The following is a 23,192-nucleotide window of genomic DNA, read 5'->3' as shown; positions in this document are numbered from 1 at the left end:
AAGTGATAGAGCATTGAAAAATTACAGCAAAACGATGGGGTAGGGAGGGGAGGGGTAGAATTTACACAACAAACGGCGCTAAAAGCAGGTGTACAAACAGCTGGCCAAGGATGAAGGGCAATCAAGTACGTAAGAATGCATGCATGTAAAAAACACATGCTAGCCAATTTGTTTGTGTACTAATTTCGGTTGCAACCGCGTGCTGTGTAATTTACCGCTATAAATAGATACTTATTTGTATCAAACTTATTCACACAAATCCTTCATAAACATGTTTTCCACAGAAAAATCGACACTTTTATGATCCTTCTGAAATTCATGAAAATGCCACAACACTTTTCACATATGAAATCGAATTGGATTCACCGGTGCCTTGGGGTTAAATGCTACAGTCTTCAGCAAAGCGACTAATTTACATACCTGTCATCTGTCGGCTTGTATGTCACGATATACTTCTCGATTGGATGCGCATTCAAATCGATCATCGTTTGCCAGGAGACGCGCACCGTTGTGGGCGTGAGGAAGGTGACGGTGATGTTTTCGGGTGTGGCGGGTATGGTGCCTGCAAAATGAAAGCAAGTAAAAATACACTTTAATAAGAATAATATTAAATTAATCATTGAGTGCAAGGACACAATGCCAATACAAATATCAATATACAAACAGCCACACTCACACACACACACGCACACACACTCAATACCAATACAACAGTGAGCACGAGTGATACTGTAAAAATAAAGCTAGAGCTAAAGCTAAGCGCCACACGCTTAGTGGCGTATAAAAAATGGGGAAATGAAATTACTTATACGCCAAAGTGGGTCATGGCTGCAGCACTGGTGACCGGTTCGTGGCGGCATGGGCGTTCTTGGTGTAACGAAACACGAAACAGTACAAAAAGTAGTAAATAAATTAAATAAATGATAAAGTTAACGCGCCAGCCACTGCAGCAACGGAGCTGGCTACTTGCGAGGACAAATATGTCCACAAATATGGTGCGAACGAGTATTTGTTTGCACAATGGCATACCGCTATGTGCGGTGTAACGTCAGACAAGACGGCACGAACCGTTATAACCTGCTGAGTATGACAGAATTGACATAGAAATTGACGATTGAACAGTTGAATCGATGGCTGAATCAATGCAGAAGTGAACGCCTCAACGGAGAATTGCTGCATGGACGAATGAGTTTACGAGTGTGCGAGTGTACTTAACATAGAAGTATGCAAATGAAGGGTGGGTGTGTATGGGATACCATATATTTGCATACATATATGTACATATATATTTTTAAATAAGATAATTTTGTGCTACTTCATGAAAGTAGGGTTGAAAAAGTATCCACTAGGAAGAATCTTCCAATTTTCCTTCATTTAATCATGAGCCATGGCATTCCATCGCTAATTTAAACAAAATTTGTGGTAATTAGTCCTGAACAATAAATTACTTAGCGCTCTTTTAGAACCAATTCATGGGATGAGAGTTTTTATTTTTTATTGTATAGTTTGAATGTAGCTTAAGTGTGGCTTAAGTTTCCGTACAACGACAGTTTAGCATCGCAATTCGCTAACACAAACCTTTCATAAACTTTAGTAAGGTGTATACTAATCTAAGCCATTTGAAATGAATTATTATTTTTATTGCCAATGATCAAAAGTGACCCGGACTAACAATTTTCCGGTATTTTAACAATTTAATTTTTTTTAATTTTTTCAGTAAATACAAGCTTGCCTACGTTTCTTCCAATTTTCCATACACTTAATATATCGGGTGGGATGGCTTTCAGTGCCTCGAGCGAATTTTGAATTTTTCAGTTTCGGCACATTTTTTGATCACCATTCACTAGATTGTTAGATAGTTTCGACGTCATATTCATAAGTAAACGTCACATCACCATCAGTGCAATGTTTGATGAATATAGGGTCTTCAGCAGCATTTAGTAGCAGGTAGGTGCTCGGGGTAGTTTTGGCAAAAGATTTTACTTTGGGTATGTATCTCGCATTGACACGATTCATACCCAAGCCATTAACGAAAGGTTTTGATTCGATCTAATCTCTATGATATCAATACGATGGTTTTCAAGCACTATTTGTTAACTATAACAAAGGTATCGTTACAATCAGAGGTGGATGAACGATACACATGAGACTAGTTTTCGCTGAGTTCATGACCTTCTCTGCATGACTCGTGCCATTCATTTACTTCTGTTCGTGATGATATGGACTTTCCAGAACAGTTCTTCAAACGATTTCGTAGCCATTAATCTATTGGAATGACAAAATTTTATTTATTCATGATAAATATCTACTTACAAGCTTTTCTTATTTTAAACAAACAACTGCCATATACACACTAGTAGATATATGGAGAAACTTCACATGAAACTAAAAACAGTTTAAGAAAGTTATTCCCGCATAGGTAATTTGTCTCAGATTTTGCTAAATTTTTTATGAAATAGTTTGAGAGACTTGTTCCCACAGAGATAATTTCTCTCAGATTTAAGGGATTAAATGGGTTTACGGGGTTCAAAAAATCGATTTTTTTTATTGTCTTATTAAACTCTAGAACACCTCTTTGTTATTGTTCTAAATTGTCAAGTTCATCCGAGTAATAGTTTCGGAGATACAGCCTTGAGAACTTGTGCGCTCGAGGCTAGCTATGCTAAGTGTGCCGTCTTTAAACGCGTTTTTCTCGAAACTGTGTTTTTGAAGTCGGCTGACAAGATTTCTCGAGAACTACTCAAGTTCTCAGGTCTTTGAGATACAATTTTTAAAGACTTGGACGAACGATTTTATTCGATTACAACTATTTAAAAAAAAATGTCGCTAAATTTTCACTGAAATTTTAATTTTTTTTTTAAATATCTGCCAAAAATTCTATTTTCAGTTCCTTTTTTCTCAAAGTTTTAAGTTAAGGTTTTAACTAACGTATTTTTTCACATTAGACGATCCTGTAAGGAGTTATCCTGCTAAAGCGGGTGCATCTCTTTTCTGAGGGGTCACCGAAAATGGCATCGCAATGAATATTTTTTTTTCAAAAATTTCATAATTTCTTTGTTATGTTTGTAACAATAAAAATTTCTAATAAAATACTTAATTTTTTATATAACAAAAAATGGTTGAAAAAAGGCTATTTTTTACACTATGAAACCCATGTAACCCCTAAATAAGTTTTTTTGAAAATGAGAACTATTTACGAATCTTCAAGTTGCAAAATATGTTCTTTGTCGCAAGAAAACTGGCATTGTCTTACGACATAGCAACTCATCACTGTTGGTTCCCGTTCTAATGCAGTTTTATGCCATATATTACTCATATTTATAGTGGCATCATCAACTCTTATTCTAAACTATTTCTTATACTAACACCTAAATTTACTACTCAAATAGATTATCGATAATATTTGCTATGAGCTACCATTACTCCCTAAATATGTTTTCAAAAATCCGTTTTATAGCAAAAGTATGAATTTTATATTAATGTCCTAAGGGACAACAACCCGAATGAATTGAGTTTTTTATTGCTACTGCTGCTTAGTGCGCTTTATTAATATATAATTACTGCTATTAAATCTTATAAAAATTATATACTTCCTAAGTGCTTTACTTCCTATTTTCGTTTCCATTTTTATTTTATTTTTTGTTTTGCTAATTGAACTCTTTCCGCCCGGGAAATCACATACACGTGCGAGGATAAGCAAGCGAAAGTAGTTTACTAACCGCAACACCGAACCAAATTTCGTGTATACATTTTTCTTTCCCTCGTCAACCTCCTCCTCCTCTTTTTCCAAACCAAATTAATTCATAACTTCCTATTCGGCGGAAATCTTTCTTCCACCTATATGGCTAGTCAATAAATTGGAGGGGGCGTCACGACTTTGTAGTCACGGTGAGCGCCAGTTAGTCAGCTATTCTCCTATAGCCGCTGGCGTTTCAGCATAACTGAAGCCAAACAAAAGAATAGTGAATTGAGCGAATGTGTCACGGCTGAATAGACGGACGGTGAAACATAGCAACTGTGACGCGGCTGGGGCAACGGTGGCCACGGCAAGTGCCGTACTGAAATTACTTAAATAATTCTGACCGCCGGCAGTCAATTCCATTAGCATTTTATGGCATGGCAGCTGCACGCTTACAATGTGCCATACAATTACGCTCCGTTGTGCACACATAAGCATAAATACCTACATATATGTACACATGTAACGGTATAGTTACTTTATACCGTATTCCATGTACATATCTAGGTATGTCAAAAACAACGATGAATTTGCAACAAAAAACCACACACACACACACACGACCAAACTGTGAACAGTTCCGTTTCTAAAAGAGAGTTTTACTATATATTTTTGCATTATTAATTCGTTGTTGATTGAAGGTAATCGACTTCAAATTCGGTAAAGTGGAAATTTATGTTCCTGCTGGCATTGTGTCAGACAGCCTTGAATATGAATTAGTGCATGGAATGAAAGAAAGATAGTTTCAAGCTTTCGGTGTAATGCAAATATGTACCATGTTGTTGGTTTTGCTTTTGTCGTTAAATTATTTCATTGCAGTAAGAACAGTTACCGCCGGCGCCAGCAAACAATGCACGAACATGCCTTATCTTTGCCTAGTTTCTGCGCTTTCACCAACCTCCTTCCTAACACCCAGCCCAACCAGCTTTTTCATAACTTTATTGTCTTTCACCGGCAGGCAATGACAACAGTGGCTGCCAGCTTGTGGGTAAAGTATGTGTATACATATGTATGTAAGGTCGCGTAAAACGTCAGCGCCCTCGACAAATATTCAAATTTCCGCAATTTGTATAAATTTGATGAGTTGATGGCTCGTTTTGATGGTTGTCTGCTTGCCGATTTGCCACTCACTTTCGTCGGTTTGTCGGTTTTCCGTTGGCGGTTTACTGTTGCAACGTTGCTCCGGTCTCTGTCACTCCACGCTTCCGCTTGCTAACACGGTGGTTCGTCGAGCTTCTTACTCGTGCGCCTAACCCTGCAGGTTCTGCATAATTTGTGTGCCTAACAATGTGTTTTTGATACTCGCTGACTGTTGATTGTCTCACAAATTGGGTCGCACAATTTTGGCATTTCTCCAGAGTTGCTGCGTGGTGTTAAATTTCGTGGCCTAACCATACAGTACATTATTGAGGTTATGACAATTATATGAAATTACATACATGATTTATGTGTTCAGTATACTTTTCCCAAGGCTTCGGTAGGTAAATTATGATAATGAAAATATCAACTGATTTCTTGCTTGTAAAATTTTAAATAAAGTTAAAAGCGAATTTTCTATTGTAAAACTCTTTAGAAAGTGGTTTAGTTAAATTTGTATAAATGAATAATTTCTAAAGTTTTGCTACTACTACTTTAAGTAATCACTCAATTCGTTCAAGACCAGAACATTCTTCAAAACTGCTATTCAAATGTATAATACTGCTAGTAAAAAAACGCTCACCAGATAATCTTTAGAAGTTGGAATAGTATCTTTCCTATATAGCCTTCGCAACCTTCTTTGGTTCGGTTTTTACCTCCTCAGTCGTTTCAAAATGGCGTCCCCGCATTGGTCTTTCGAGTTTGTTGAATAACGAGAAATCGCACGGAGCCAAACGATATTCTTTCCGCAAAACAAAATTTGAAGCAAATTCTTTGTTCATCAAAACCAACCGTTATAAAAATGGAAAAATTTACTTTTAGTTTGCAAAAACACGTGTAACTCGGAGATAATTATAATTATTATTGACAGTCCTACCAACCTAGAAAAAATGTGCCTGCCAAGCTGGAGCAGCTCATAGTGGATGATTCTTTTCCAATCCCACCAAACACTCAGCATAACCTTTCGAGGTGTCAATCCTGGCTTTGTAACCATTTGTTGAGCTTTATCACGCTTAGACCATGATCTTTTTCGCACATTATTGTCGCATTTGATCCACCTTTCGTCTCTTGTTACCATTCGCTTCTGAAATGGTTCGATCTCATTTCGTTTCAGCAAAGAATCGCAGATGTTAATTCGGTCCATCAAATTTTTCACAGGCAATTCATATGGTATCCAAACATCGACTTTCTTTTTTTAGTCAGCCGTCTTTAAATGGTTCGAAACCGTTTGATGATGAATTTTAAGTTCCTTAGCGATGCCATGGCTACTTATGGTCCTAGTCAATATTTTCCCTAATTTCATCGACTTTTTCAACGATAGGTCGACCAGAGCGAGGTGCATTTTTCACATCGAAATTTCCAGAACGGAAGCGAGCGAACCATTGTTGTGCTACACGAACTGATACAGCACCGTCTCAATAAACTTCACAAATTTCATTGGTGGCTTGCGTGGCATTTTTCACTTTTTTATACAAAAATTTCAAAATATAGCGAATTTCTTCAATATTTTCATTAATTTTTGAACAGCTGTAACTTTTTTTCAGCTTCCCCGAATTTAATTTTTTTGGCTGAATGAAGCTTAAAATCTCACCTTTCCAACACTACATGATATTACATAATGTGATTGGTAGCACTGGAGATATACGACTGCAACGACATCTATTGACAAAATACGAAAATACTTTTTCGACTAACCAATATTTACCCAATATTGCAGAGTTCAGCGCAGTTAGAAGATTAACAATTGTTACACATATAAAATGGACTACTGTTACTACCTATGTACCTGCATATTGTGCCGATAAGAAAGGGTTAACCCAACATAAATGCCAAATACACACACGCAGATGCTTTTTAGATTTATGGTAATTCATTCGAATACACATTGTGTGGCAATAACACCACCGCACATGTAACCACTTATGCGTATTTCCATAAGTATGCGGTCTGCAAGTATATATGTATGTATGCATGTATATGTATATTTATTTATGTACATATAAGTATACTTTGTAACTTTATCAAATGGCACAAAGCGTATTTGCGGCACAGGAAAAGTCTGCCACTGAAACTGCTGCTGCTGTTGCAACTAATCAAGTGGAAAAATCTAAGAAAAAAAGGGGCAAAATTCCTGCACAAAAGCATTTGTGAAAATTGGTAAATTGAGATGTTGTGCAAACGCCTCTTATTGCGGTTTTCAACTTTTCCGTTTCGCAACTGAACCCTTTTTTCCGTTACGCGTGTTTTATTCCCTTTTAAACCCTCTTATCAATTTCAATTTAAAGCGCACTTTATTCTGTTTTTGTGACATTTCACTTTATTTGTTTGACAAATATTCAATTGCAAACTTTAGTAAATCAGGGAAAATTTAATTTATGCCAAATTCGTCGACCCAAATTGTGACAATTTGGTTGAACAAGCGCCTTTTTCAACAAAATCCTCGACTTAGGGCAAAGTGTGTAAAACAAATTTGTGGCGCTTTAGTAAATTACCAGAGTGTGTGTTTGTACGTGGCAAAAGCTTTTTATTTGTTGCTAAGCTTAGCATAATTGTCACTGCGTAAATTGCAATAAAAGTTATGAGTGTCTATAAATCCTCTTGACGAAGGGCCCAGCTCGATTCATGAATATTTGAAAATTCAGCAACACTCGCGCGATAAACATTTGAATTTTTAAAGCAATTGAATTTTAATTTCACATTTGAATACTTAATTGTTTAATGTAAATATCTAGAGGGGCTTAAATTAAATGAAATTGTTTGAATATAATGCCAAGTGGAAGAGATAATAGCGATCAAAATGATAATCTTTTAAATGTGTTGTAAATATGGAAATTGGATGCAAAAGTTTGTTGTAAAACAAACAGAAACATCTAAATTAACTTTTATATTGTTTTCAATTCATTACATCATAATATATATAATGGTTTGTCAAAAAAGTCTTGCGCTATTTCTATTGAATTTTTTTTTTTTTTGAAATTGAAATGAATTTTTGATGACTCATGCCCAGCTCTTGACCGATGCTACGGCTGCTACTATGCAGGTCTCTTTCGACCAATTCAGCGATTTTATCGCAATTTTCGACGACAGGCCTTCCGGAGCGTTGAAACCATCGTTGTGCGGTGGAAATGGAAACTGCATCGGGTCCATAAACTGCACAAATTTTATTGGCGGCTTGAGATGCATTTTTGCCTTTATCGTAGTAGTACTGTAAAATATGCCGTATTTTCTCTTTATTTTGCTCCATGTTTGCGACGCTATCACTCACGAACGACTTAAAAGAAAAGACAATCAAAACACGTGTGAAATGAGCTTTCCAAAAAGGTATAGCATGACCCGATGCGACGAATAAAACTAGAACTACGCGCTTTCAGCGCCAACTAGCGAAAATACCGCAAGACTTTTTTGACAACGTAATATGTATCATAAAATTTTCAGCTTCCGCTCTCAGATATAACCAGGAAATAACCAATATATAACTAACATACTATAACCAATTTATAACAATTTTATAACCAAAACCGAACGTTTTTTCAGTATGAGTAGTTTCTACTACATATATCCCTTTTCCTTCGCCTGTAAACTTATGAAAAGTGATGTTACGTTATTTTGTATTTTAGGTGACAATATACATTATTATTATTATTATACTGTTATTTTATGGGATGTATTATGCATGATGATAATTTATTTTTTTGTTTTGGGCAGTAGCAATAAATTTATTATCATCATCATAATATTTAAATTGATTTTTAATAAGCTTAATTTAACTTTTTGCTCTAAATGTATTAAAAACTAAAATTTGTTCGGAAAAACTTGTTATTATATCATTGTATTTATACATATCATTCAGGAATATAATTGGTTGGTAAATTCACGATTTTGCCGAAAATAGTAAATTTTTATTAAATATATTTTGCTAAGTTGGTAGGACTGTGCTTAATTACTATGAAAAATATGAGCGCGATCTGTGAACCAGTTTGTTTACAGCAGCTGCTTAAGTCGGTATACCTCAGTAGTGTGTGGCGATTTTTACAATGGCTAAAAATATCGAACTTGTCTCAAATTATGTATTTCTAACCAAATTTCGTGTGCGGAATCGATGCGAATGTCGGAAAAGGCTTACGGTGACTCAGTTTTATCAAAAACTCAAGCCTACGGAGTGGTACAAAGCCTTCAAAGACGGTTGAGAGATCGTTGAAGACATGCGTCGTTCTGGACGACCGTCGACATCTTCAATTGATGAAAATCTCAAAAAAGGGGTAAGATGTGGTACTTGAAAATCGTCAGATTAGAGAGATGGCAAGAGAACTCGACATGATTTTGGGACTCATCCCGATAAAGCTGAATTGAAGTTGAAATTGAGTACCGTAAACGGCTCCCTTTGGGTATGCTTGATCGTGGGAACTCCGATCTCATATTCATGGAAAGCCTTGTAACTGCCGATGAGGCTTAGGTTTATGAGTTTGACATGCAAACAAATCAACAATCATTGGAATGAAGGCAAAAAAAGAGCCGAAACCAAAAACAACACGCCAAAGCCGTTCAAAAATCAAGGTGATGGTCTTTTTTTCGATAATCGTGGTTTGGTGCATCATGGACTTGTTCCTGTAGGACAGACGGTTAATGAGGAATTGTAATTGGCCGTATTGAGGCGTTTACGTGAGAGCATCTGTCGTAAACGGCCGGAATTGTAAAAGAAGGATTTTACACCATGATAATGCGCCATCGGATCGAGCCCCGATTGTGACCGAGTTTAAAGCCAAAAACGCAATTAATACCATCAATCAATCGCCGTATTTACCAGATTTGGCTCCGTATGGTTTTTCTTAAACTGAAATTACTGCTCCATGGAGTCAGTCGATGAAAGAGGTAAAATAAAATTCGCTGAAGGAGCTGAAGGCCATCCGAAAAAGTGCTTATGAAAAGATTTCGAGGACTGGAAAAATCGTCTATTGGATATTACTTTGAAGGCGACACAAAACAAATATTAATGAATAATTAAATATTTTGTGTTCTATTTAACTTTTTCACAATGTAAACTTTCAAGCCTTTGTACGATTTGTACGATTTTTTCTTTCTTTTTTATTTAGTTCGACATTTTTTTATGTTTTACCAAACAAAAGAGCGACTTTCATTCTATGGAGACCTATTTAAAATTTCATTTGCGAAAATACCGCTAACCAAACCCAAATCCTTCAAGCTCAGAGCAAATATTGATACAGTACTTTTCCAAGCCCTTCCAAGCAGATGCTTTAATAAACTACTATAATACTTCTATTGACTTTATTTAAAAACTTTCTCAAAGTACCTAATTAGGAAAATATACGAAATCATGAGTATTAAGTTTAATTATATATGAGCTTAATAAATCAGTTTTATGGCCTCTATATGCCCTTCCATACTAATTTGAATAGAGCTGGTGTTCATATAAATAATTAGGCCTGATACTATGCTGCAATGGAAAAGGACGTTGCGAATCCTTTAATTTGACACGTATTTGTCATTTATTTGAGATAATCCGTCAACCTTTTACTGCCAGCGCAGCCATAGCTCATTCGCAAACTCACATCACATACCATATATTCAACGTATGAGTTATGGCTAATATGAGTAACACATACTCGTGCGTAGGTTTATGCAAGGGCGCGAATTATAACTCTCATTAGCGTTAACCATTAAGCGCTTATAATTTGATATGAAACTTTGGAAAGTTGCTTTTTGTTGGTGTAACCTTAGTTACCTTGCGGTGATTAAATACAAACTTTGTCGGGATGACTCTGATGAATCTGCACAAATGGCACGTGGGTGCTTGATTATCAGGTTTAAGGTTTCATTATCACACATTTCGTTGGACGCGCTTAACTTTGGCTAATTGGCATATATTCTTTTGTGCACCTCGATTAGAGAAAGGTAAAAATAAGCCAAAAACTTGGGTGATTAATGGTTGCGCAAAAATACTCGTATAGGCAATTTTTTTCAGGCGGAAATATTTATTTAATGCATATCTACCATATTACAATTAATATACATAGTAAGGAAACAAAAAAAAAAATCATTTTCTGAGAGTTTTCATTTTCAATTCCAACAGTTTCTCAGAAAATTTTCATAAATCATAGTTAGAAATCGAGTTCATTTCGTAATAAGCAAATTTTTATTATAAATTCAATCAATGATTTAACATATATTTTAAAGGCTCTTATAGACTTCAGAATAACTAGAAAATCTTTTTCCAACTAATTTCAGAAAGTTTTTCTGTATTTCTTTGATTTCTACTCGACGCTAACAGAATACAATTTTACCCATTCTCCATATTCACAAATGCTTAAGCCGAAGCTTACACAGCCCCATTTCGTCTCCTTTGTATTATTTCTATTATCCCAATGAACTCGTGTCCTTACTCTCTTTTAGTTTTAAAATGAAAGCAAAAAAATTTAATTCTGTCTTACCGCTGCTTTTTCATGGGGAAAACCCGGCGAGCCTTGGAATTTGCCAGAGCCGATCGAAGACCTGGGTTACGCGAATGATATTTTTCTTCAGATAGTAAAGATAATCAAACTTGCAGAGGAATTTACATAAGCTTGGCGAGTGCGCTGGCGAGGTTGGCCTAAAAATTAATGTGGATAACACCAAATTCATATCTAGCATCAATAATATCTAATCTGTACCCTACATATGACATAGAAAGAGATATCGCAAAACATAATTATGATGTCTTTGGAGCCAAATTACTACCACTCTAGGTTCTGCTAAAGACATTGCCCACCGCATAAACAAAGGTTGATATGGAAAGTGCAATCTTTTTTACCCTCGAGTTTACGAAAAATCCTAAGGGTCTGGTGGTACTGGACAGCAGACATCCAATCAAACGTAGACGGTTTCGATGAGGTTTGCAGAGTTCCATAAGGATTCAGAAATTGCGGACGCCCGTAAACTTCATGGTGACGTAAGACAAATGCAGACTTGAAAGACTCTCAAACAAACTGGTATATGTACATAGTATCAAAAAATTTATATATAGTATGTACAACATTTCTATACAGTGGGCAAACTTGTTCACTGTGATTTGAAAATATCTAAACTCCTAAAATGTCTGTGCGTTACAGACAGAAGTTTCGCTTTATAGCTCTTAGACAGCTAATACTTTCATTCGAGTTAAATAAGATAAAGTATCCATAGTTTCAAAATAAATATTATTTAGTTGAAGATAGCTCACTCAACATGGTAAATATGCGATACGCTGCTGATTTCTGAACGAGATTAATATTAAAGAACTTTTACCGAGTACAATGGTAAACTAGCCCACAAAGATGTGGTATGAGGAGTTTCATATAACTAAAACTTCCGTAATATTTTTCAAATACTAAACAACATAAAACTTTTCAATATAGCCTCATAGCCATATACGGTTCGTTGAACTAGGATCTTCAACTGTCATAAGCTATCAAATCAAATTTGACATTTACAAAAAACCACTCCTGAGAAAAGTAAATTTCAAGTTGAGCTTAAGCCCAAACAACTTAACTCAAAGTTACTTGCAAGTAAGCTCTGATTTCCGAGTATACCGCTAATATAAGACAGCTATTAGGATTTAAAAACCTGAGCACTAAGAGCACATTAAGTATCTTCCAAAGTGCATTTGTATTTTTAATACACACATGGCTGTGTAGATTTACCTTACTCAAATGGCATATGTATGCGCACACTTGAATAATTAAAACATACTCCTGTAAATATGCGGATACACGAGTGCCTCTCTGCGCCCCCGTCCACACACAAGAGCAGCATAAAGCATATTCCTAACTGAAGCGAATAATAGAACAGACAGCACTTAATTCGACACACACTTTTATCAAGAGGATTGCAAGTGCTGCCAAGGCAGAAAGCGTCAGAGCGCAAAGGATCAGGCGGAGGATGAGCTGTCAAGCATAGTGCTGGAGAGTGAAAAGGTAAGATCTGCGCACACATAAGCTTATAAGGCAACGAATAAAAAGGCAGATTCAGCAAGCCACTGCTGCGAGACGAATGCACACAAGTACCCACACACACACACACACACACACTCAAAGATAATAAATTTAGATATTTATTCATTTTTATTGTTATTGCCTTGCTCTCCTCACATGCACGCGCAAATAAATGGTAGTGAGTAGGACTGCAGGATAATTAATTCAGGCAAAACAACGCAAATTTGCATAAAAAGCGAATATGGTGTTTATGCAAGCGTTTCTTACTTCGCAAAATTGAGATGTGTAAACAGCAGAAACAAACAAAAAACAGCAACAGCAGTTAGGATGCTTGCATAACTGAAGGAAAGTTTGCTAAAATTAAAAATTAATTTCACAGGATTCTATTTGAGTCTCATCGCGCACTGGAGCACTGCGCTAAGTGAATATGTGCCTCAACGGTTGGCTGAGTCAAGTGATGAAAGTGAGGCAAGTATCTTGTCTTTGTTGACTCACTTTGTTTTATTTTTGTACAAAGGCCGCTCTATATTAGCAAATTTAATTTTAAATAGACCAAAAGATGTCTTTACTGCGAAAGGAAGACAGGCTGCTTCCACGCTGTATGAGGTTAAAATTAAGGCAGCTGTTCTTTTGCAGAGCTGAAAAGGCTTCAGTATATAAAAAACTATGAAAGCATACTATATAAAGAGTTGGATTTTTTTAATTCCAGATGAAGTTACATGGACTCTTTAATGGAAATAACTAAATATGGCTCACATTTAGACTATCTATTGAGGATATGGCAACGCACAGCATAACATATGAAATACCAAAAATACCAAATTTGACGATATAAAATGTACACTTTTATTTCAGGTTCAACTTTTTATGTTCCAGTGAAGTTTGAGCTCTTTATGTCATTTAGAGTTTGTTTGACCGGTCTTTGTTTACGACATGAACAGTTTGTCTCTTGAAAAGCTAGTTTGCTTAAAGTTTTGTGTTTTCAATGGAATTATGGCTTCGGAACCGTTGAAAATACTGCAGAAGTGTTTTGGGAAGCCTATCTACGAAAAGATGAGGTGATTAACAGAAGGTTTCAAGACAAGAACATACTTTTTTAAAACCCCCAGAAGTGATCTGATACCCAGAACATACCGAAATTATGGAATGGACACCTTCCAACAAGCTGAATAGCAGTGAACCCGATTCCCCAATCGATGATCATGGATTGTAGTATTAACACCAACAACAACGTCAACCTCGAAATCCGACGCAGAATAACTCGTGCCAACAGGTGTTACTTCGGATTAAGTAGGATATTGAGAAGTAAGATCCTCTCTCGACGAACAAAGACCAAACTCTACAAGTCACTCATCATACCCGTCCTGCTATAAGATGAAGAGGCATAGACGATGCCAACATCTGATAAGTAGACGTTACAAGTTTTCGAGAGGAAAATTCTGCGAAAGACGTATGGTTCTTTGCGCGTTGGTCACGGCGATTATCGCATTCGATGGAACGATGAGCTATATGAGATATACGACCACATTGACATAGTTCAATAGGCTGCGCTGGCTAGGTCATGTCGTCTGAATGCATGAAAATACTCCAGCTCTGAGAGTATTCGACGAAGTACCAGCCGGGGGTAGCAGAGAAGGGCGAGGTTGAAAAGGAAAAACGACAGGAGCGTTGTTGTAAACTCGGCTATAACCGCGGAAGCGATGTTTGCGCCAATAAAGAAGAAGAAGAAATAAACATAAACAGAGAAGGAGTTTTTTTTTAACAAGTCGTTCTTTATGCTATATGTCGAACCAAAGTTTGATTTCAAGAAGTGTGTTTAAAGTAAATGTGAACAAAAAGAAGGTAAGTAAAATTAATATTAATCGGTTTTCTGAGTTCCTAAATTAAGAAGGAAACTGCTGATAGCCTAATCACCTACTCCTTCATATCACATAAATAAAGATGCATATCTTAAATGCTAAACAAGTATTAACATTTTATAGTAAAGCATAGTTTCAGGCGCACTTACCCGCTATACAGGCATTTGCAATCACGACTGCCATCAGCACTAGAATTTTCTGATCCATCGTACAACTGCTGCCGATGCTGGTACTACAACGCTTGCGATAGAGCAGTCTGTCGCTGCTTTCCATATTGTGAGCTGTGAGTTCGCCTTTAGTTGTGTGCACTGCTAGGCGTCTTCGTAGTTGTGTGCGTTACACAGTTGTTTCGTATATCTGTTAGTTTCTAACTAAACAAAATCAGTCTTCATAGAAATTGTCGTTTTACGAGTAATTGATGTGTGGCATTTCATCCTCCGTCGGATGCGGTCTTCTGCGGCTGCTCAACTTTTTTATAGCTTTTTTTATTGTAGCGCAATATTTCAGTTTTGTCATTTAAGTTTTCGTTTGAAATTTAGTTTTCTTAGTTTTTGAAATGCACTAAAGTTTTCAGTTAGTATTTTATTTGCCGGATATAATTTTTTGTTCGTTTTCGGTTATTTGTTCATTATCTCACATTTTGTCACAACGTTTCACTTTTCTTTTCGTTCCTTGCTTGATATGAATATTTTTCTTCCTAAAAAAGATTAATTATATAGTAAATATATTTTTTCATAAATTGTAGCATCGGATTTAAAGACGAAAGATTTTTTTTTTATATTTTCTTACTTTTCACTTTAAATAATAGAATTGTATTTTAAAAAAACAGCTTTTATATTGAGTAGTCGAAAAAGTCTTTTCGTATTTTTCCCCGAATTTTTTTTTATTTTTTGGTTAAATCTCACCTTTCCAACACTATATGGTATGACACAATGTGATTGGTAGCACAGGAGATATACGACTGCAACGACATCTATTGACAAAATACGAAAATACTTTTTCGACTACTCAATAACACAGCTTTCCATACAAAATTTCATTTAAATTTTCTTATAATCGGGAATAGAGGAGAAGTAATATAGTTAGAGAACACATTTTCTTAATCTGCACAGAAGAATCTAGAGCCGCAATTGTACAACTTCGAAACATAAAATGGATCAATGGCTCTAGGAATGGAGCCAGACCAACACCGTGAACCTCTAGTGCGGGTTCCCAATTGTAATTATAAGAGGTGTGGCTAAATAGCTGGAGAAGTACTTTATATATATTTTTACTCATAGCTATAATCGAAAACATGACAATTCGGGGCACTGCTGTGCAGCCATTGTCAAAATTTTCAACACTCAGAAAAAATCTTAAATTATTAAACAAAATTAAAAGCTTCTATTTTAAAAAATTTAGTATTCTTGAGAAAAACAGATTCCAGTTGACTCATAATTTTTAAGAGAGGGAGTCCTGCTAGCCTTAACTCCTTTTAATTTTACTTGTAATCCAGCTGTTGCAACAATTTAAATACACTCATTACACGTTGTATGGACACCGTTCTAACAGAAACAAGAACAACTTCCTATTTATATTAGTAGCAGCAGTACTTTTGCTGGCATGTTTTGTTGTTGCGTCTGCTTTGTTTTGTACTCCGCCCCCCCCACAACTGCTTTGGAAAGTACTAGTTGAGCATTGTTGCCGCTGGCGATTACTTCGGGCATTTTCTACAAAAGTTCAAAACATTCCGCAGATTGTACATTTACTTTTCGAAATCCCACTTCCTTTTTTCTATTTTTTTAATTTAAACATTCGACTTTGTGCGTTTGCTATGGCGCTTAAATAAATATTTGTGTTCGCAACTTTTGTTGTTTTGTGTTTTTGCGTGCGCTTGACCTTGTGCGGCGTGTAATCTTTGTTTGCATACGCCAAAGGACGTTCTGGTGTTAGTAGACTTCTACGTTCTCAGTCTTTTTGCCAAAAATGTGTGTTTTTTCTATTTATTTAACGCTTTCTTCTTTGAACTGCGCGAAAGCATTTGTTTATTCTGGCCTGTTTGCATTATTTTTTCTAGTAATTACCCGTTCGTTCAAAAATGCGTTGCCATTAATTAAGAATCTAGTAAATCTTGCTGCGTTTTCACACAGATTTTCACATTAGTCGTTCATTGAAGTGTCATGGAAAATTTATATTTATGTCTTGTCAGAATTTTCGATTTATTAATTGCATTTCCTTACCAAATAAATTCTTTTCTCTTACCATTTTTCATGGCGAACATAAACTTTGGCATTTGTGGCGAAATAAAATTGCATTTAGTGCACTTCCAATTATGAATTAAAATCTGCGTGACTGTGAACAGCAAATTTGCACTTTAATGTGGTAATAAATGTGTTCGAATGAATGCATGCGCCTTTGAGTGGAATATTCTGCTGCAATGCCTTTCCGTGTGGTGGCTCAGGTTACATGCTTTTATGGTCGGCATTTTTAAGCCTCATCAAATGGTGATTTGCTGCAATATCGCTTAAAATCAAAGCTTATGACGCCAATAAATTTTATATTTGGTGAAACTCATTAAGCCCAATATAAATATATAGATATACTCTGTGATCAAATTGAAAGGTGACTTTTGTCCATTTCATTTCTTTCTTAGTAATCCCCTCCCGCTGCAATACACTTATGCCAACGAATTTTCCAGTCATCATAGCACTTGGAAAAATCCCCCGTCATGATGGTCATAAGAACCTTCTTCGATTCAGCTTTTATATCCTCAATTGAGTCAAAACGGTGTCCTCGGAATGGTCATGTGAATTTGCAGAATATCCAGAAGTTACACGTAGGTAAATCAGGCGAATGCGGTGGTTGTGGCGCAATATTATTTGAAAATGTGGTGAAATGATCACGAATAACCAATGCAGTATGATATGGTGCATTATCGCATTTCTTTGTTCAATTAATTCAGACATAGTAAAAATCGAAGAATTCACTTTTAAAGCCTCACAAAACGACGCATATCTCAAATACTAATGAATATTTTGACGTGAAATTTAGCATAGATGTCACAAACAGTATAAACAACTTACAGAAAATTAAATTAAAAATTCACCTTTCAATTTGATCACAGTATTATGTCAATATAAAGATATAGATATAAAAATTTAAGGGATTCAACTAGTGTGACAGTGTATTTTTGAGAATGAAAAAAATGAATGCATCAATTGTTTTAAGGATATAATTAAATACTTACGTATATTTAAAAAAATCAGTGTAAAAGATTTTAAGAAAAAAGTAAATATTTTTTGAGTTAAACGACGGCGCTAAAAGGAAGGTAGTTGATTCCGGTATTTTTCGTGGATGAAACCTAAAATGGACCCTCTACTAAAATAGATTGTCCGTACAATAACACACTTTAATAAAGGTCTAAGCTATATAATGTGAAAACCCTTACTTTTTTTAAATTTCCCACCAAGGTTGTCCCATACCACATATGTATGTATGTATAAGTATGAAACGCTTAAAAAAGTTACGTATACGCCATGCTCCTCAACCATCACTGCTAACAATTATTGAACCAGTCAATTTTGAGAACAAATCCCCAAAATTTATATTGCACCTATAGATCTCATTTATGAGAATCGACGATAAGATCACTATAGCATATAACGGGTGATCCAAGTAGAGGTACTTTTTTCAATAGCCTTGTTTTGACAGATCTCGCGTGAGTCATGTCGATATCCTAAATTGAAAGCGTACAAAACACAGCTTGTGCAAGAATTTGACCCGCTTTCCTTCCCAACCGACATCGCTTTGCTCTATGGACTTTTGAAAAGTCCTAAGAAGATTCCACGTTTTCGAGCCAAATGAGGACATTTCTGGCTCTAAGGGTAAACAAAATTGCCGCATTTAGGACGAAGAGCAACCTGAAGAGATTCAAGAGCTGCCATTTCATCCAGATAAAACAACGGTTTGGTGTGGTTTATGGGCCGATAGTATTACTCGTCTATATTTCTTCAAAAATGATACCGGTGAGAACGTAATCGTCAATAGCGACAGTTATCTTTTTGATGCCTGAAATTGAAGCTCTTGATCTCGGCGACATTTGGTTTCAGCAAGACGGCGCCAGTTCGTACATACATATCGCATCAATCAATGGATTTATTGAGAGAACACTTCGGTGAGCAGATAATTTCACGTTTTGGGGCGGTCAATTGGCCACAAAGATCATGCGAGATCACACCATTAGACCTTTTCCTATAAAGATCTATAAAGTCTAAGGTCTATGCGGACAATCCCACTTCGATTTAGACCTTGGAACAAAACATCACGCGTGTAATTCGCCAGGTACCAGTCGAAATGTATGAACGAATAATCGAGAATTAGACTCAACGAATGGACCATCTGAGAATTGAAAAAGATAATCTTCAAAAAGTAAATGCCAAAGAATGCTCTTTTGTATGATAACTAACATTTTCCTTTAAACTTTAAGATTGTTTTGTCTTTAAAAAAGTAGGAAACCTCGTGATGGATGACCCTTTAGCTGTTATATAATTAATGCTATCTCTGCAACCTTCCCGCAGATCAGACTATTTTAGCATATATCTGTTATACAAACTAACCGAACAAAATCAAGATAATGGTCTTCTTATACGCTTTCATGCTATCAAAAACGCACCCGCGAAAGATATTATAACTTCGGTTTCTTGTTTTAATATATCGATAGTAAATATCTTAACAGTTTTGAAAAATTATAGAGTTAGTTTTATTACACCTTCTAAGGTTCGTATAGCACATGTATTATACTAATAAAAACGGTATCCCTGCACATTTATGAATTTCAAGACTTCTTGACTAATTCGCAGACTATAAAATTGATTTTTATATTTTAAACCATGCCGATAATCTCATGCTATTAAAGCATAAGTGCACGTCATTTTCATCTTATGGAGCTTTAAGACACTACCGTCCTCGAGAGCAATAAATTATAAATTACTTTAAGGCTTAAGGCATAGCACACACACAACAATATAAGCTAAGAGTGAATTATTTGCATATATTATTAAGAAAATTCAATTTTCTCAGCATGAAAAGTTTTCAATTTAATGCATCTTACACCGATACACTTACGAAACTCATGACACTCGTTTACAAATTTCTGTAGGCTGCTTTACGTAATGCGTTAAAGAAGAAATTGATTTAATTACAGCGCATTTACATCCATTTAGTAATCGCACAACAGCGTCAGTATGTAATAATTACCGTTGCTACTGTGTTTCCTACGCATCATCCGATTAATTACAATGTAAACAAAGTCGCATGCAGGTGAAACAACTCGGCGAATGGACAAGCAACGGCAGAAAAGGCAAAAAACGAAAAATAACAGAACGCAAACAAGCCAATTACTGCGCTGATTAAGGTGTTTTTCCACACACAAACACACGCAGGCACACTCGTGCAAGCATATTTAAATATTATATGAGAGTGTGAGTGCGCTGCTGCTGAGTCATAAGAAAATTCGCATTTAATGTGAAGACCGCCAGCGCCCACCGCGTGCGCCACGAACTCGCTTCCTCTTGCGGTGCATTGCTCTGGGCCACGCTCGCGAGCGTGTGTGTGAGAGGGAATGAATTCTTGTGTGAGTAGATGGGTTAGCCGCCAGTGTGAAGCTGCTAACAAAAGAGCTGTCACAAGCAATAGCCAAGTTTATGCGCATTGTGGGCATACCGGCGCGTCGTTTGCACAAAGGTATGACAGCAACGCACACATACATACTCACATATGCATATTATATGTGTTGGAATTACAGCGCATTATCTTTATTACTTTTACTTTCAACATTTCTGTAGTTCTATGCACATTTATGCATGCGCACGTAATTCGCCATGTAATTATGTATTTATGAATGGGATTAGATGAAGATGGTCCAGACATGCGACATAACCACGAACACTCACGGCATATCAAAGTGTACATGAGTGAACATAAGTAGCTTTGGAATATTGACAGCGAGTGTTGTTTGCGTAAGTATTGACTCATATAACTAGCGATTGCGGTAATGTGCGGCCGGCTTTGGGGGCATTAACAAGTCCACGTAACCACAATCTGAGAGAATTAATTAAGACAATGATTGTTGTTACGTAGATTAGAATCCATAGCAATAATGAAAATATCCTTCGAGATTTGGCAATACTGCCTGCTTTGGAGATTTATATTATTACTTAATGTATTTATTCTCAAGAATCAAAAATAACTACGCAAGAGCTCTGAACGCAAAAGTGTTTTAAGTTAGTCATAAAATAGTATCGGAAAAACAGTCACCACGGCTAGTAAGTAAAAAACTTACCTGTAAACGCAAGAAAAAGCTTCCTAGAGTCTCCTTTGGTATAGAGAACAACGGCATTTTTTTACGTAAAAATTCTATAATTCGTTTACCATGGATTCAAATTTGAACCGGACCGGCAAAAAGAAGATTTTCAAGAATTTTGATAGACATCTGTATTATCGTCTTTAAAATAGACTCCAGAATAGAAGCATGACATTAGTTGATCCAATTTTCCATACACTTGTTATAAGATTCGGCTGTTAAAGCTTTAGAATTTCCAGCAAATTTCGTACTTTTCGGTTTCAGCTCAATTTTAAAGCACCATTCGCCAAACATTTCGACAGCGTCGACATAATATTCATGTATGTATTATAGGAATGCTAAATTTAAGCTAATAATGAATGCCCGATCTTCAGCTTCGTAGTCAATTACCTCTTTTGTGACCTCTGCACAACGTTGTTTTTGAAAATATTCCAAAATATTCAGGTTATTTGGTAGGAGTCTGGAATCTACACGCGTCATACACAACATTAATCAAAATGGTTGGGCCTATCCATAACAGATGTTGAAAGCCTTTGCTATCACGATTTTTAAAGACAGTTTTCTTAACTCTGATGAACGACTCGTAAGAGACAAGTTTTCGTTGGCTTCATGACCTTCACTAAAGGCTTTGTGCCACTCATATATTTGTGTGCGTGATAAAGTCGTCTCTCCAAAATATTTCTACAAAGCATACTAATTGACGTATGGAAATCAAACTTTACACGAATATAAAAGATGGTTGTACCACTTTAGGAAACAAGGTTTGCCGTAGCTGTTTCGTGAAGTAAGAAGAGATGATAGAGATTATGATATACTAGTAATAAGCACTGTTTGGAAGACAGAAATAGTACTTTTATAAATTTTTTGAATATGTATGATAATCAAAAAATTTTTAAATTTCGTCGCGTCGTTAGGTGCTAAGCGAAAAGTAAGCGGTGGTTGGTTCACCAATTCGCTTTTTTGCATAGTCGGAAAAATATTTTGTCACTGCTCAAATATAAAATGTTGTTTTGCTGTTATGCGTAAAGCCAAAAAATTTCATAAGAAGCCTTGCATTCTTAATGACACTAAAAACTTTAATTTGGTGGCATTTAAAACATCAATAGAGTGTTTTTGGAATGGCTCATTTTAATTTTTCTATTTAAATTTGCTTTAATATTTTCAATATATTTTCGTGACGTATTTTGAATTTTACCACAAAATTAAATAAATTTAATATGGCTTCTGCTAGCTTTATTCCTCCCACAACTCACTCTCTCCTATTCAGCTGCTTTATAAATAGTCAAGAGTTCGCGCTACTTTCGCGCCCAAATTGTGTGCAAACAAAATAAATCTCATCAGTTTTGCAGCCTGTCAGCTTGTCAGTCTATATTTGCTACGCGCAGACATGCCCTATTGTTAGTGATTTTTTGCTTGTTTGCTCTGCCTTAGTTCCAGCGCAGCTGAGGCGCGTTGCCTGAAATCGATCCGAAATAGACAAAATCACAAATAAACAAACGCGCTTCATTGAAAATTAAAAAAAAGCTAAGGCACAAAACACAAAAACATGTGAGCCTATGTAAATACACACAGACGCACATGATACGCCGCCAATAGGCAGCGAATGTGGCAGCCAGGTGGCAACCACATACAGACATCTATTAGTATATATGTAGTCAATGCACTATTTGCTCATCAACAAAACATGCACTAAATGCCAGAACTCCAATAACAAACGCTGAAATGAAAGCGAACGTTTTAAATGTTGAGTGAAATGTGAGCATGTGTGTATGTGTGTTTGCGTACGTGGGTGTGTATGTGAAAGTGAAATTGTGCGTTGTTCACCGAATTTCTCAATCACTTGTTGGCTCACTGCCTGGCACACATACTATCGCACCACACACACACACACAGGTATTTAGGTTACTCGTGTAGTATTCGGCTGCGTGTCGTTGGACTGCGTGGAAATTCAAAATAAAACAACAACGGCAACAACTATAATCAAGATAAAGGGATATTGGCAAATTGAATCATTCATTCCGCAATCGGTCGGTGAAATCGGTGAAAGCGATATTTTGTAAACAAATGCGTGAAATAGTGAAACGCCAGCCATTATAAGCGGCATGGCGCGGAAAATGCGGCAGCGAATTGTTGCGTCCAATGAATCAGGCGTT

At 36.2% G+C, this 23,192-nt stretch overlaps 1 protein-coding gene across 1 annotated transcript in view; it reads right to left on the bottom strand.

The window, feature by feature from the left end:
- The window catches only part of LOC126757664 (uncharacterized), an 85,280-nt gene that overhangs the window by 47,438 nt on the left and 14,650 nt on the right, over nt 1-23,192 (bottom strand). Inside the window, exons 2-3 of the mRNA XM_050471751.1 lie at nt 14,849-15,396; nt 421-562 (exon numbers count right to left, since the gene is read on the bottom strand). Of these exons, the coding sequence (XP_050327708.1) occupies nt 421-562; nt 14,849-14,972 (266 nt within the window). The 5' untranslated portion in view covers nt 14,973-15,396. The remainder of the gene's footprint in view (nt 1-420; nt 563-14,848; nt 15,397-23,192) is intronic.

The sequence above is a fragment of the Bactrocera neohumeralis genome, chromosome 4 (assembly GCF_024586455.1).
Source record: "Bactrocera neohumeralis isolate Rockhampton chromosome 4, APGP_CSIRO_Bneo_wtdbg2-racon-allhic-juicebox.fasta_v2, whole genome shotgun sequence".
Classification (NCBI taxonomy): Eukaryota; Metazoa; Arthropoda; class Insecta; order Diptera; family Tephritidae; genus Bactrocera; species Bactrocera neohumeralis.
This window is presented reverse-complemented; position numbering and strand designations above follow the sequence as displayed.